Source organism: Podarcis filfolensis (assembly GCF_964270895.1).
Source record: "Podarcis filfolensis genome assembly, chromosome: 17".
NCBI classification, from domain to species: Eukaryota; Metazoa; Chordata; class Lepidosauria; order Squamata; family Lacertidae; genus Podarcis; species Podarcis filfolensis.
Genome location: NC_139621.1, coordinates 11,584,517 through 11,600,431, shown reverse-complemented (window position 1 = coordinate 11,600,431; position 15,915 = coordinate 11,584,517). Strand labels below are relative to the sequence as shown.

The 15,915-nt window shown below is 39.6% G+C and overlaps 3 protein-coding genes across 3 annotated transcripts; all 3 read right to left on the bottom strand.

Annotated features, from left to right (window-relative positions):
• Positions 1-2,422: 2,422 nt before the first annotated feature.
• Positions 2,423-5,109, bottom strand: LOC310753194 (olfactory receptor 10T2-like). The gene has a single exon (XM_083594254.1). The coding sequence runs from the start codon at positions 3,981-3,983 to the stop codon at positions 3,039-3,041; it is 945 nt and encodes a 314-aa protein (XP_083450380.1). The 5' UTR covers positions 3,984-5,109; the 3' UTR covers positions 2,423-3,038.
• A 4,358-nt stretch (positions 5,110-9,467) lies between these two features.
• LOC310752375 (olfactory receptor 10T2-like) lies at positions 9,468-10,537 on the bottom strand. Its single transcript, XM_083592480.1, has one exon. The coding sequence runs from the start codon at positions 10,457-10,459 to the stop codon at positions 9,515-9,517; it is 945 nt and encodes a 314-aa protein (XP_083448606.1). The 5' UTR covers positions 10,460-10,537; the 3' UTR covers positions 9,468-9,514.
• A 3,545-nt stretch (positions 10,538-14,082) lies between these two features.
• Positions 14,083-15,529, bottom strand: LOC310753199 (olfactory receptor 10T2-like). Its single transcript, XM_083594257.1, has one exon. It carries the CDS (start codon positions 15,482-15,484, stop codon positions 14,540-14,542), a length of 945 nt encoding a protein of 314 aa, XP_083450383.1. The 5' UTR covers positions 15,485-15,529; the 3' UTR covers positions 14,083-14,539.
• Positions 15,530-15,915: the final 386 nt, after the last annotated feature.

The window sequence follows — 15,915 nt, the reverse complement described above, 5'->3', positions numbered from 1 at the left end:
CAATTTGCCACAATATCCTTTTTATGATGTTTCTACTGAGCATGGAACGATGTAAACAAGTTTGTAAATCCCAGTAGATATTATCTCCACGGTGTTTCAAAACGTAAAATAAATCAACCATCTTATTATCAATGGGAGTTGTTAGAATCTACAAGTAATAATTAACAATACATGTAATTTTATAGGGTGTATTTTTTTTCTTAAAACTGTTGACTTCATCTCTATATCGATACATTTTATTATGTCTATTTGATTTTCAATTTTTATTTTATCATGATAAATATTACATATTGTTTCGGTGCAAAGTACAGTAAGGTCTTTCTGATTAAGTGGTGTGAATATTGTTTAATAAATAAAAATAGCGTACAGGACAAATGGCTCTGGGAAAAGCCACACCCATTGTCAAAAAGGCATGGAAAGTTCCATCTCACAAAACCTAACATCTCACAAAGGTACTGAAGACTTCAGGGTTCAAGGAGATGATCATAAACTGAATATTTTCACAGATTATATATTACTGATGCTCCACAATCCAAGCTAAACCCCTTTTCCTTTGCAGAGGATACTAAATAATTTCATGGCAGTATCTGCATTCTCAGTGACTTCTGGACCCAGGTGTTCGATCTAATTTCTATTATCGTGGATCAAACCTTGGCAATGGATCCAGATTTGACATTACTTTCTCTAGAAAACAATACAACCCAACCATTGACCACAATCCTCTTGTATTTAATTTCTTAGCAGCAGCTAAAATCTCCATTGCTAGTCACTGGAAATCCAGATTTCCATCCCGGGATTGATGGTTTGGAAGGTTATGGGAAATTGCTCTCTCTGAACATCTAACATGCCAGAGAGGGCTTAGTGGCAGGGAGATTAAAAACAGACTGTTTCTATTCCATTTGGTAGCTCTTTCTATCCTTTGGCAATGCTGAGCCAAACAAGCATCAACTGTCCCATAGCCCAAATAAACCTATGGAGAAGTTCTCCGTATGTTTAGTTGATATTATATAGTATTATATAGTTGATATTATATGGTAAAAATGTCTTGGGCATTTTCGTTTTTAGCAGCATTGCATGAATGGTTCTTTTTTCCATTGTTGTTGTTGAAATAATAGAATCTTAGAGTTGGAAGGGACATGTCATGAATGAGCCAGCTCCCAGTGAAGGAATCAGTTACGAAGAGACAGGGTTAAATGACAGACAAAAGAAGCCTCGGCCAGGCTCAACTCCTCTGCCCATTGGAATGACAACTGATAGTGTTGCATGCGGGCAGGAACCTAGCCAAAGCTGTCAGGACTTTCAAACAGGAGCGAACAGAAACATGGGTAGTTCATCAGAAAAGGAAGAGACTGAGCTAAACCAATAAGTGTGGAGAGTAGGTGAAGGGACGGGTTGTTAAGAAAGAAAAAACAACAACAGGGTTAGTAAGTTCAATATCTTCCGTCATCACAGAAAGGAGTCGGAAGGGTCATCATGATTAGTGGAGAATGGCGACACTGTAGAGTCATCTGGAGAACACTGTTATTGCTATAAATCTTCTTTTTTAATTAACCACGCTGGCTGCGTTATCAAGTCGGAAACTGGGACTCCTGACAGGACCCAAGGGCCACCATCGGCTGTGGTGAGGACTGCAGGGCCTGCTCCCTTAAAGGCCTTTCCAGCTGACCTAGGGAGCAAGGACCAGGCCCTCACACTTCCAGCTATAAAGGGACTCCTGTGGCAGAAACTGCCTTCTTGGCTGCTGAACCCACTATTGGTCTCATCAGCTCAATCCACCAGAGCCTGTCTTCGCATACGGGAGAATTCCTCCTTGACACACAGACACACACAGGCACTATAGCTAATCCAGTAACTTCTTTCAGTACTGCCTGCCATTCCCATTCTCCCCAGGTAACAGCTTGCTTGCTCTGCTGAGACTCTGTGCGGAAAAGGTGCTGAAGAACGGACACCATTCAGACCATTCTATCCCAACCACACCATACAGTAGAACTGCACCCAACCCCTTCCACACTACTGAATTATGCTGGACCTTTCTTGATATATTGTGTGTTTTATGGTAGAAGGAAAATCAGCCTGGCAGCTACCTTATTCTAGAATGCCAACTGAAGGACAAAAACATTATGTGGTCCAATGCATGAAAATCGGAGGGTGAGGGGGGTCCACTCAGACATTATAGCACTGCAAATTAACGATCCAATTGCATATCTGATTATGTAATGGGAATATAATATGATATAGCCTTTCTTTGGGCATGGCTTTGAAAGTAATTAAAGTGTCAGGTTTAAATTATATATATATATATATATATATATATATATATATATATATATATATATATGAATGCTAAAATAAATGCATATTGAAAAATAGCAATACTCCATTTTGTGTACAATCTATTATTACATTCTTGCGAACACTTTATAAAAAGCAAATGTCAGAACATACTACATGAAAGCAAAAGAGCAGAAATTAAGTGTGTTTGGTTACAAGAATTCCAACTTTGAAAAAAGATTCCCTCCTTAAAAATAGCTATTACTGGGGACAAGGAGGGGCAGAAAAAGCTACCTCCACAAAGATAAACAGAAATGTACCCCAAACTGAACCCAACCAAAATATACGGGTGGCAGCTATTCAACAAGAACAATTTTGACACTTCAGTCTCAGCACTATATGAGCTTGAAATAGTTCTGCGTGAATGATTGGTAGAGAAAATGTAAGCTAGGATTTGGGAGAAAACAACAGTAATCTTTAGAAAAGTTTCCTTTGTTGCAGGGCTGAATGATTACAGGTTCATTTATGAGAAAATTCCCACAACCCAATTTATTTTCCAGTGATGTACTAAAGAGAAAATCAAAGTTGCCTGTAAATGCTAAAGCAAGGCCACATTTTTTCCAAGTGAATATTTCATATACAACTGAATTTTTTAAAAGATGAGAAAAAGCTACAATACTATTTGAGGCGTTCTTTGTACATTAAACAACAGATACAGTATTTGTTGGGTTTCATAATTCCTCTTCAAACTGGATTACGCTTAATTTTCACATTCTTTGGGTGCAGGAGCTTTTGCCAAGCGATTTCTTAAGCGCTATCTGGACATCTTTGTTTCTCAGGCTGTAGACTAAAGGGTTCAACAATGGAGTCACCATTGTGTAAGAGACAGTAATAAAAGTAGTCTGATCTAGCGTGTAACTAGATTTGGGCCCTAAATAGATAATACCAGCACACCCAAAGTGCACTACGACCACAATAAGATGGGAGGCACAAGTGGAAAAGGCTTTACGCTTCCCAGCCGTTGTGGGAATTTTCAAGACAGTGTTTGCAATTAAAATGTATGAGAGAAGGATGAACAGGAATGCACAAATTACAACCAAAACACAAATAATGAAAATGACAATTTCTCCTATGTAGTTTCGGCCACATGCTAATTCAAGCAAAGGTGCTAAATCACACAAAAAGTGCTTAAGTTCATTTGGCCCACAGAAAGGCAATGTAAATATGATTATAGTCTCTGAGGTGGAAAAAAGAAATCCAGTTGTTGCTGAACAAGCCACCAGCTTGGTGCAGAGACTTTGATTCATCAAAATGTGATAACGTAAAGGTTTGCATATGGAGACATATCGGTCATACCCCATCACTGCTAGAAGCATACAATTTGTGCATGCAAAGCCCAGGAAAATGCACATCTGAGTGGCACAGCCAATGAAGGAAATGGTCTTCTTCTCTCTCAGAAAATTTGCAAGCATATTGGGAATAATGACAAGTGAATAGCAGATTTCTGAGAAGGAGAGGATGGAGAGGAAGAAGTACATGGGGATGTGGAGGCTGCGATCAAGCCGTATCGTAGTGATGATGATTATATTTGCGATCAAAGTTACCAGGTAGATTAGAGAGAACACCAGAAACAACATAACCTGCAGGTCTGGGAAATTGGAAAATCCAACGAAGATAAATTCTGTCACCGCTGTTTGATTTTCTCTTCCCATTAATGCAGCATCTGAAAATAAACTTTAAAGATGTTACCGATTTCAACAGTGCTCGTCCGCTGATGCTTTATACAAAAATACTGGGGGAGAGGCTTGTTCATAAAATGATTATTTATTTTTTGTTCTTTATTAGATTTATGTACCGCCCTTCAGCTGACTATCACAGGCCACTTTACAACATAAAAACACAAAATGCATAACATGACTGTAAAAATGCAATAATAACAAATTAAAGAACAAGCCATTTGATGTGCCTTAAACATCACTCTATACAGCTGCCTGAGAAAAGGCCATCTCCATTTGCCCAATGGTAGAGCCGGCCTCAGTAGACAGAGCTAGCACAACAGTTGTGCAACCAAGAAAATAATTGTGTCACCCCTTAGACCAATTATTACATTCACTTGACCAATAAGTCTACACTGCAGAGTTGAATGTCTGGTATCTCCCTTTCAAGGAATCCTGGGAATGTCTGCTCCCAAGTTAGTGAGTCACTAGTGCCAGTTTACAAAACTGCATTTTTCATAGAACTAAAATTTTAGCAATCAGACAACATTTTGGCATAGTTCATCACCATAGATTAAAATTCTGTATTCTTCTAATTGATGTATTTCCAATGTGAATGAATGTCTGGCTACAGCCCACAAACTGATGAAGGAGCACAGAGGCAAGTGAGCTGAAGAGTTTGAGGCTTCAAAATATTCCTGTCAATTGCAAAATGAACAGCATCACAAGGCATAACTCTGAACACCACTAGAAAACTGAGGAGCATGCCTATCTTAAGCTGCCTTTTAAAGAGTCATACAGTCAGTGTCTATTCCAAATTGTAGCAGCTCTCCAGGGTCTCAGGTTGATGTCTTCACTAGTCCTGCTAAGCTACCTCATACCCTTTTGGAAAAATATTGGATCTGGAGCGTTGTGCATGAAAAACAGTAACTCTGCCATTGAGTATGAATCTTGTGCCCAAGACAAAAAGGAGTCAGGGGCTTTAAATTGTTCTTATTTCCCTTTAAATTGGCAAAAACAAGAGCATCAGAAGGGCTGAATGAATGAATTCAAATCAAAGCTGCAGAACCTCAAACCACAATAGACTTACAAGGAAGCACGATGGATGTTGAGCTCTTCCAAATGACAGAAATTTGCCACAATATCCTTTTTATGATGTTACTACTGAGCATGGAACGATGTATGCATGTTTATAAATCCCACCAGATATTATCTCCACGGTATTTCAAAACGTAAAATAAATCAACCATCTTATTATCAAAGGGAGTTGTTAAAAGCTACAAGTAATAATTAACAATACATGTAATTTTATTGGGTGTATTTTTTCCTAAAACCATTGACTTCATCTCTATATCGATACATTTTGTTACATCTACTTATTTTCCATTTTTTTATTTTATCATGATGAATATTACAGATTATTTCTGTGTAAAGTGCCGTGTGGTCTTTCTGATTAAGTGGTGTGTGAATAATGTTTAATAAATAAAAATAATGTAAAGGACAAATGACTCAGGGGTAAGCCACACAAAAAGACAGGGAAGGTTCCATCCATGAAACCTAAGATCTCACAAGGGTACTGAAGACATCAGGGTTCAAGGATATGATCATAAACTGAATATTTTCACAGATTATATATTACTGATGCTCCACAATCCAAGCTCAGCCCCTTTTCCTTTGCAGAGGATACTAAATAATTTCATGGCAGTATCTGCATTTTCAATGACTTCTGGACCCAGGTGTTCAATCTAATTTATATTATCGTGGATTAAACCTCGGCAATGGATCCAGATTTGGCATTACTTTGTCTAGAAAGCAATACAACCCAACCATTGACCTCTAACCTCTTGTATTTAATTTCTTAGCAGCAGCTAAAATCTCCATTGCTAGCCACTGGAAATCCAGATCCCCATCCCGGGATTGTTGGTTTGGAAGGTTATGGGAAATTGCTCTCTCTGAATATCTAACATGCCAGAGAGGATTTAGCCACAGGGAGACAAAAACAAAGTGTTTCTATTCCATTTGGTAGCTCTTTCTATCTTTTGGCAATGCTGAGCCTAACAAGCATCAACCGTCCCATAGCCCAAATAAACATATGTAGACGTTATGCCACTTCTCCATATGTTTAGTTGATATTATATGGTATTATAATCAATCAAATCCATTTATTGAGAGGACCATGCCTGTGCACAAACATCAACACTACAATAGTTAAAAATATTAAAATTCATTACATACTATGCCAACAAAACCTTCTTCCCACAGAATAGAAAAGGAGGGAAAACGAGCAACGAGTTAAACAGACGATGAAGGAGTCTTTACATTGTCGTCCATAAATCTTTCCCTAGCTTTCATGGCCTTCATCACAAAAACCGCTACCACATGGGTAATGCGTGGGTTTGCATCAACTAACAAAAATTTTACTCTATCATCAGGACTGGTTATAGAATTGGGTATAATTTGCAGCAGTGCGTCTCTAAAGCCCGAGTAAATGGGGCAATAGAGGAGGTAATGTGTAAGATCCTCTTTAATTTTCATGAGGCAAGGACATAAACGGTGTTCTACTGGGGTTTTTGTGTATCTACCGGTCAAATAAGCAGTTGGCAATGTTTGGAACCGTGCCATAGTAAAAGCTCTCCGAAGGGTGGGATCAGTGATCTCCACCAAGTAGTTGGCACAGATTTTGACTGCTTTTACTCGAGGGAACCAGTAGGAAAACCCAGAGTTTTTTATCTTAGTGGAGTCCAAAAAGGCGTCTTTTTCAAAGATCCATTCCCGAATTTTATCAGGGCTCCACAATTTGAGAGTATTAAACTCAGGTAGGTTGTATCTAGATAAAATGTCTAGTAGATTTTTATGCCAAGTGGTATTATTTTGTAATGATACAAAGGCTTGTTTAGCCAATAAGGTGTTCGGGGCATCTATGAGGTTGGTGAAAAAACGCAGGAATCTTAAGTGGGCCCTGGCAAACACAGAGGGTAATCCTACTTCCACTCTTAGGAAAGCTGCCGGAGTGCTCTGAGGGAGGCCTAGAATTCTTCTGAGATAAAAATTTTGGAAGATTTCAAGCCGTTCTAACAGCTTCTGATTCCATCCCCAGAGTTCTACTCTGTATAACATCTGGGGAATCACTTTTCCAACAAAAGTTTTTAGTGCCGGGGTCACCAGTTGCCCTCCCCTCGAATAAAAAAAGCTGAGCAGAGCACCAATTGTCCTACGTGCTAGAAGGGCTACAGTCTTGAAGTGGGCAAGCCAGCTAGATGTAGCTTGGAAAGTGATACCAAGATATTTAAAGAGAAGACATTGTTCAATTTTGTGTTCATCTAAAGACCATCTGAATGTGTGGCGAGCTCTAGTAAATACCACAATTTTTGTTTTATCATAATTTATCTTTAGAGAGTTTTGGGAACAATAAGCTACGGGCCCTCCAGCATGCTATGTAGGCCCCTTCGAGTGAGTGCCATGACCACCATGTCATCAGCATATAGCAGTATATTCAGGTGTTTTCCTTCCAGGGCAGGAGCTGATGACTTATACTTTGCCTATATGGTATTATATAGTTGATATTATATGGTAAAAATGTCTTGGGCATTTTCGTTTTTAGCAGCATTGCATGAATGGTTCTTTTTTCCATTGTTGTTGTTGAAATAATAGAATCTTAGAGTTGGAAGGGACATGTCATGAATGAGCCAGCTCCCAGCGAAGGAATCAGTTACGAAGAGAGAGGGTTAAATGACAGACAAAAGAAGCCTCGGCCAGGCTCAACTCCTCTGCCCATTGGAATGACAACTGATAGTGTTGCATGCGGGCAGGAACCTAGCCAAAGCTGTCAGGACTTTCAAACAGGAGCGAACAGAAACATGGGTAGTTCATCAGAAAAGGAAGAGACTGAGCTAAACCAATAAGTGTGGAGAGTAGGTGAAGGGACGGGTTGTTAAGAAAGAAAAAACAACAACAGGGTTAGTAAGTTCAATATCTTCCGTCATCACAGAAAGGAGTCGGAAGGGTCATCATGATTAGTGGAGAATGGCGAAACTGTAGAGTCATCTGGAGAACACTGTTATTGCTATAGATCTTTTTTAATTAACCACGCTGGCTGCGTTATCAAGTCGGAAACTGGGACTCCTGACAGGACCCAAGGGCCACCATCGGCTGTGTTGAGGACTGCAGGGCCTGCTCCCTTAAAGGCCTTTCCAGCTGACCTAGGGAGCAAGGACCAGGCCCTCACACTTCCAGCTATAAAGGGACTCCTGTGGCAGAAACTGCCTTCTTGGCTGCTGAACCCACTATTGGTCTCATCAGCTCAATCCACCAGAGCCTGTCTTCGCATACGGGAGAATTCCTCCTTGACACACAGACACACACAGGCACTATAGCTAATCCAGTAACTTCTTTCAGTACTGCCTGCCATTCCCATTCTCCCCAGGTAACAGCTTGCTTGCTCTGCTGAGACTCTGTGCGGAAAAGGTGCTGAAGAATGGACACCATTCAGACCATTCTATCCCAACCACACCATACAGTAGAACTGCACCCAACCCCTTCCACACTACTGAATTATGCTGGACCTTTCTTGATATATTGTGTGTTTTATGGTAGAAGGAAAATCAGCCTGGCAGCTACCTTATTCTAGAATGCCAACTGAAGGACAAAAACATTATGTGGTCCAATGCATGAAAATCGGGGGGTGAGGGGTCCACTCAGACATTATAGCACTGCAAATTAACGATCCAATTGCATATCTGATTATGTAATGGGAATATAATATGATATAGCCTTTCTTTGGGCATGGCTTTGAAAGTAATTAAAGTGTCAGGTTTAAATTTTATATATATATATATGAATGCTAAAATAAATGCATATTGAAAAATAGCAATACTCCATTTTGTGTACAATATATTATTACATTCTTGCGAACACTTTATAAAAAGCAAATGTCAGAACATACTACATGAAAGCAAAAGAGCAGAAATTAAGTGTGTTTGGTTACAAGAATTCCAACTTTGAAAAAAGATTCCCTCCTTAAAAATAGCTATTACTGGGGACAAGGAGGGGCAGAAAAAGCTACCTCCACAAAGATAAACAGAAATGTACCCCAAACTGAACCCAACCAAAATATACGGGTGGCAGCTATTCAACAAGAACAATTTTGACACTTCAGTCTCAGCACTATATGAGCTTGAAATAGTTCTGCGTGAAGGATTGGTAGAGAAAATGTGAGCTAGGATTTGGGAGAAAACAACAGTAATCTTTAGAAAAGTTTCCTTTGTTGCAGGGCTGAATGATTACAGGTTCATTTATGAGAAAATTCCCACAACCCAATTTATTTTCCAGTGATGTACTAAAGAGAAAATCAAAGTTGCCTGTAAATGCTAAAGCAAGGCCACATTTTTCCAAGTGAATATTTCATATACAACTGAATTTTTTAAAAGATGAGAAAAAGCTACAATACTATTTGAGGTGTTCTTTGTACATTAAACAACAGAATTTGTTGGGTTTCATAATTCCTCTTCAAAGTGGATAACGCTTAATTTTCACATTCTTTGGGTGCAGGAGCTTTTGCCAAGCGATTTCTTAAGCGCTATTTGAACATCTTTGTTTCTCAGGCTGTACACCAAGGGGTTCAACAAAGGAGTCACCATTGTGTAAGAGACAGAAATAAAAGTCGTCTCATCTAGCGTGTAACTAGATTTGGGCCCTAAATAGATAATGCCAGCACACCCAAAGTGCACTACGACCACAATAAGATGGGAGGCACAAGTGGAAAAGGCTTTACGCTTCCCAGCCGTTGTGGGAATTTTCAAGACAGTGTTTGCAATTAAAATGTATGAGAGAAGGATGAACAAGAATGAACCAATTACAACCAAAACACAAATAATGAAAATGACAATTTCACCTATGTAGTTACGACCACAGGCTAATTCAAGCAATGGTGCTAAATCACACAAGAAGTGCTTAAGTTCATTTGGCCCACAGAAAGGCAAGGTAAATATGATTATAGTCTCTGATATAGAAAAAATAAATGCAAGTGATACTGAGCAAGCCACCAGCTTGGTGCAGAGTCTTTGATTCATCAAAATCTGATAACGTAAAGGTTTGCATATGGATACATATCGGTCATACCCCATCACTGCTAGAAGCATACAATCTGTGCACCCAAAGCCCAGGAAAATGCACATCTGAGTAGCACAGCCAATGAAGGAAATGGTCTTCTTCTCTCTTAGAAGATTTGCAAGCATATTGGGAATAATGACGAGTGTGTAGCAGATTTCTGAGAAGGAGAGGATGGAGAGGAAGAAGTACATGGGGATGTGGAGGCTGCGGTTAAGCCGTATCGCAGTGATGATGATTATATTTCCCATCAAAGTTATCAGGTACATGAGAGAGAACACCAGAAACAATGGAATCTTCAGGTCTGGGAAATTAGAAAATTCAGCAAGGATAAATTCTGTCACTATTGTTTGATTTTCTCTTCCCATTGATGCAGCATCTGAAAATAAACTTTAAAGGTGTTACAGATTGCAACAGTGCTCAACAGCTGACTTTTCATATAAAAATACGGGGGGAATTACTTGTTCATAAAATTATTTTTTATTTTTCTTATTTATTAAATTTATGTCCTTCAACTGAATATCACAGGCCAGTTTACAATATAAAAACAGAAAATGCGTAACAGGACCGTAAAAATGCATAATGTGACGGTAGCAAATTAAAGAACAAATGATTTTATGACCTTTAAACATCACTCCATACAGCTGCCTGAGAAAAGGCCGCCTCCATTTGCCCAATGGTAGAGCCGGCCTCAGTAGATAGAGCCGGGCACAACAATTGTGCAACCAGCAAAATAGTTTTGTCACCCCATAGCCATATTATTACATTCACTTGACCAACACATCTACACTGCAGAGACAGATATCTCCCTTTCAAGGAATCCTGGGAATGTCTGCTCCCAAGTTAGCGAGGCGTGAGAGCCAGTTTACAAAACTGCATTTTCCACAGAACTAAAATTTTAGCAATCAGACATCTTGGCATAGTTCATCACTGTAGATTAAAATTCTGTATTCTTTTAATTGATGTAATTCCACTGTGCTTGAATGTCTGGCTACAGCCCACAAACTGATGAAGGAGCACAGAGGCAAGTGAGCTGAAGAGTTTGAGGCTTCACAATATTCCTATCAATTGAAAAATTAGCAGCATCACAAACCATAACTCTGAACACCACTAGAATATTTTATTGAGGAGCATGCCTATCTTACCCTGCCTTTTAAAGAGTCATACAATTGGTGTCTATTCCAAATTGCAGCAGCTCTCCAGGGTCTCAGGTTGGTGTCTTCACTAGACCTGCTAAGCTACCTCATACCCTTTTGGAAAAATATTGGATCTGGAGCCTTCAGCATGAAAAACAGTAACTCTGCTATTGAGTATGAATCTTGTGGCCAAGATAAAAAAGAGTCAGGTGCTTTGAAATTGTTCTTACATCCCTTCAAAGTGGCAAAAACAAGAGCATCTGAAGGGCTGAATGAATGAATTCAAATCAAAGCTGCAGAACCTTAAACCACAATAGACTTACAAGGAACCACGATGGATGTTGAGCTCTTCCAAATGACAGCAATTTGCCACAATATCCTTTTTATGATGTTTTTATTGAGCATGGAATGATGTAAACAAGTTTATGAATCCCACCAGATATTATCTCCACGGTGTTTCAAAACGTAAAATAAATCAACCATCTTACTATCAAAGGGAGTTGTTAAAAGCTACAATTAATAATTAATAATACATGTAATTTTATTGGATGTTTTTTTACCTAAAACTGTTGACTTCATCTCTATATCGATACATTTTGTTACATCTACTTGTTTTCCATTTTTTTTATTTTATCATAATGAATATTACAGATTGTTTTTGTGTAAAGCGCAGTTAGGTCTTTATGATTAAGTGGTGTGTGAATATTGTTTAATAAATAAAATTAGCGTACAGGACAAATGGCTCTGGGGTAAGTCACACCCATCGTCATATAGGCAGGGAAAGTTCCATCTACAAGTACAATGCTAGCACAACACCTAACATCTCACAAGGGTACTGAAGACATCATATAGCCTTATTAGACTTTACCGATTGGTTGGGTGAGCGTTGCTCCCGGAGAGGGAGGAAAGAGTCAAAAGACATCGAGGTTGGTTCGGAGGAAGAGTTCTTTATTTCTGCTCTCCGGAGCAGCAGAAAGGCACTTGCATGGTCAGTTCACAGCAAGAGCACTTAAGGAACGGTTACACACAGCTTATATACCCTTTCTGGTCCCCTTGACCCCTCCCCAGGAATCCAGCCACGTCAGCTTATACACGTAAGTTGACATCCCAGAAATCCAGCCACGTCAGCTTATACACGTAAGTTGACATCCATGACCATAAACAGTTGTTCCTGTTCCTGTACTCTTGACCATAAAAGGATGTTCCTGTTCCTGTATTCCTTATCTTGGGGTAAGAAGGTCACTAACTCAAAGAGCACTCCTGGCACCATCCCCGAGCGCGGGGGTGTCTTGCAAGGTCTGTGCGTCAGTGTGTCAGGATATTTACAACCCACAAGATAAGCCCCAGCTCTGCCCGTCCCGTCTCCACTTCGGAACTGACAAGGCCATCCATTAAGCGTCACGTACTGATAAAGGAGAGGGCTTTGTTTATACAGCTGGGTTCCTGTTATACATGAGCTCAACTCCTCAAGTTAATGGATTTTAGCTAATGGACCCTTGGGGAAGGAAAAATGGGGATTTTGGGGCCTGTTGCAGACTGACTGCACAATCAAGTTTAGGTTTGGGAAACCCATTCCTTCAATCAGGGTTCAAGGAGATGAACATAAACTGAATATTTTCACAGATTATATATTACTGATGCTCCACAATCCAAGCTAAACCCCTTTTCCTTTGCAGAGGATACTAAATGATTTCATGGCAGTGTCTGCATTCTCAATGACCTGTGGACCCAAGTGTCCAATCTAATTCCTATTATTGTGGGTCAACCCTTGGCAATGGATCCAGATTTGGCATTACTTTCTCTAGAAAGCAATACAACCCAACCATTGACCACTAACCTCTTATATTTATGTTCTTAGCAGCAGCTAAAATCTCCATTGCTAGTCACTGGAAATCCAGATCCCCATCCCGTGATCATTGGTTAAGGAAGGTTATGGGACATTGCGCTCTCTGAACATCTAACATGCCAGAGAGGGCTTAGCGGCAGGGAGACAAAGACAGACTGTTTCTATTCCATAGCTCCTTCTATCTTTTGCCAATGCTGAGCCTAACAAGCATCAGCCGTCCCATAGCCCAAATAAACATATGGAGAAGTTTTGTCACTCACAGTTGATATTATGTGGTAAACAACTGTCTTGGGCATCTACGTTTTGAGCAGCATTGCATGAATGGTTCTTTTCTCCCATTGTTGTTGTTGGAACCATAGAATCTTAGAGTTGAAAAGGACCCAACTTCACCGTCGGCTGTGGTGAGGAGTGCAAGGCCTGCTCCCTTACAAAGCCTTTACCAGCTGGCCTAGGGGGCAAGGCCCAGGCCCTCACACTTCCAGCTATAAAGAGACTCCTCTGGTAGAAACTGCTTTCTTCGCTGTTGGACCCACTATTGATCTCATTAGCTCAATCTAATTCATGTCTGGTTACTGTTGAATGGTCACTTTAAAATGTGAAGGTTCATTATTGCTTCACAAGTTGTGTATGTCTTTAAGGGTCAGGGCCAGGGCAAATAACGAGGCCCAGTCTTACAGCTGTGAAACATAGCTGCTGAGTTGTGTTAATCAAGCTGTGTCAGCAATTGGGTATACTATCTAAGGAGCAGCACCTAGCTCTCCCATTACCCTGGGGGATGGGTCAGTGGTTGGGTCATGTTTGTTGTTATCTTTAGTGTAAAAGGAGTTTTTCTTTTTGTTATTAAAACCTTGTTTAAGTTATTTTTTGAGTCCCTTTTTAATGCATGGTCTCTGCAGCAAGCACTCTGCAGCGCTACTAAACTGCAAATAGCCAGCAGTTACATGAATTCCAACCATTGAAAACGCAACATATATGATCCCCTGTTTAAAAATAGCCATTACTGGGACAAGGAAGGGCAGAAATAATTATGTACCAAAGAAAAGCAGAAATGGACACCAAACTGACCCCAACAAGAACATTTTTGACACTTCAGTCTCAGCATTTTATGAGCTTGAAATAGTTCTGCGTGAATGTTTGGTAGTGAAAATGAGGGCTAGGATTTAGGAGAAAACAACAGTAATCTTTAGAAAAGTTTCCTTTGTTGCGGGGCTGAATGATTACAGGTTCATATACGGGATAATTCCGACAACCCAATTTATTTTCCAGTGATGCACTAAAGAGAAAATCAAAGTTGTTTGTAAATGCTAAAGCAAGGCCACATTTTTCCAAGTGAATATTCCATATACAGATGAATTTTTCAAAAGATGAGGAAAAGCTTCAATACTACTTGAGGCATTCTTTGTCCATTAAACAACAGAATTTGTTGGGTTTCATAATTCCTCTTCAAAGTGGATAACGCTTAATTTTCACATTCTTTGGGTGCAGGAGCTTTTGCCAAGCGATTTCTTAAGCGCTATTTGAACATCTTTGTTTCTCAGGCTGTACACCAAGGGATTCAACAAAGGAGTCACCATTGTGTAAGAGACAGAAATAAAAGTCGTCTCATCTAGCGTGTAACTAGATTTGGGCCCTAAATAGATAATGCCAGCACACCCAAAGTGCACTACGACCACAATAAGATGGGAGGCACAAGTGGAAAAGGCTTTACGCTTCCCAGCCGTTGTGGGAATTTTCAAGACAGTGTTTGCAATTAAAATGTATGAGAGAAGGATGAACAAGAATGAACCAATTACAACCAAAAAAGAAATAATGAAAATGACAATTTCTCCTATGTAGTTTCGGCCACAGGCTAATTCAAGCAAAGGTGATAAATCACACAAGAAGTGCTTAAGTTCATTTGGCCCACAGAAAGGCAAGGTAAATATGATTATAGTCTCTGATGTAGAAAAAATAAATGCAAGTGATACTGAGCAAGCCACCAGCTTGGTGCAGAGTCTTTGATTCATCAGAATCTGATAACGTAAAGGTTTGCATATGGATACATATCGGTCATACCCCATCACTGCTAGAAGCATACAATCTGTGCACCCAAAGCCCAGGAAAATGCACATCTGAGTAGCACAGCCTATGAAGGAAATGGTCTTCTTCTCTCTTAGAAGATTTGCAAGCATATTGGGAATAATGACGAGTGTGTAGCAGATTTCTGAGAAGGAGAGGATGGAGAGGAAGAAGTACATGGGGATGTGGAGGCTGCGGTTAAGCCGTATCGTAGTGATGATGATTATATTTCCCATCAAAGTTACCAGGTACATGAGAGAGAACACCAGAAACAATGGAATCTTCAGGTCTGGGAAATTAGAAAATCCAGCAAGGATAAATTCTGTCACTATTGTTTGATTTTCTCTTCCCATTGATGCAGCATCTGAAAATAAACTTTAAAGGTGTTACAGATTCCAACAGTGGTCATACCTGATGTTTTATAATAAAAAAAAATACTTGGGGGAAATGCACTCATAAAATGTCTGCTTCCAAGTTTGTGAGGTATTAGATCCAATTTACAAAACTGCATTTCCTTGAGAAATAAAATTTTAGCAATCAGAAAACATCTTGGCATAGTTTATCACCGTAAATTATAATTCTGTATTCTTTTAATTGATGTAATTCCACTGTGCTTGAATGTCAGGCTACAGCCCACAAACTGATGAAGGAGCACAGAGGCAAGTGAGCTGAAGAGTTTGAGACTTCACCATATTCCTGTCAATTGCAAAATTAACAGCATCACAAAACATAACTCTCAACACCACTAGAATCTTTTCCTGAGGATCATGCCTATCCTAACCTG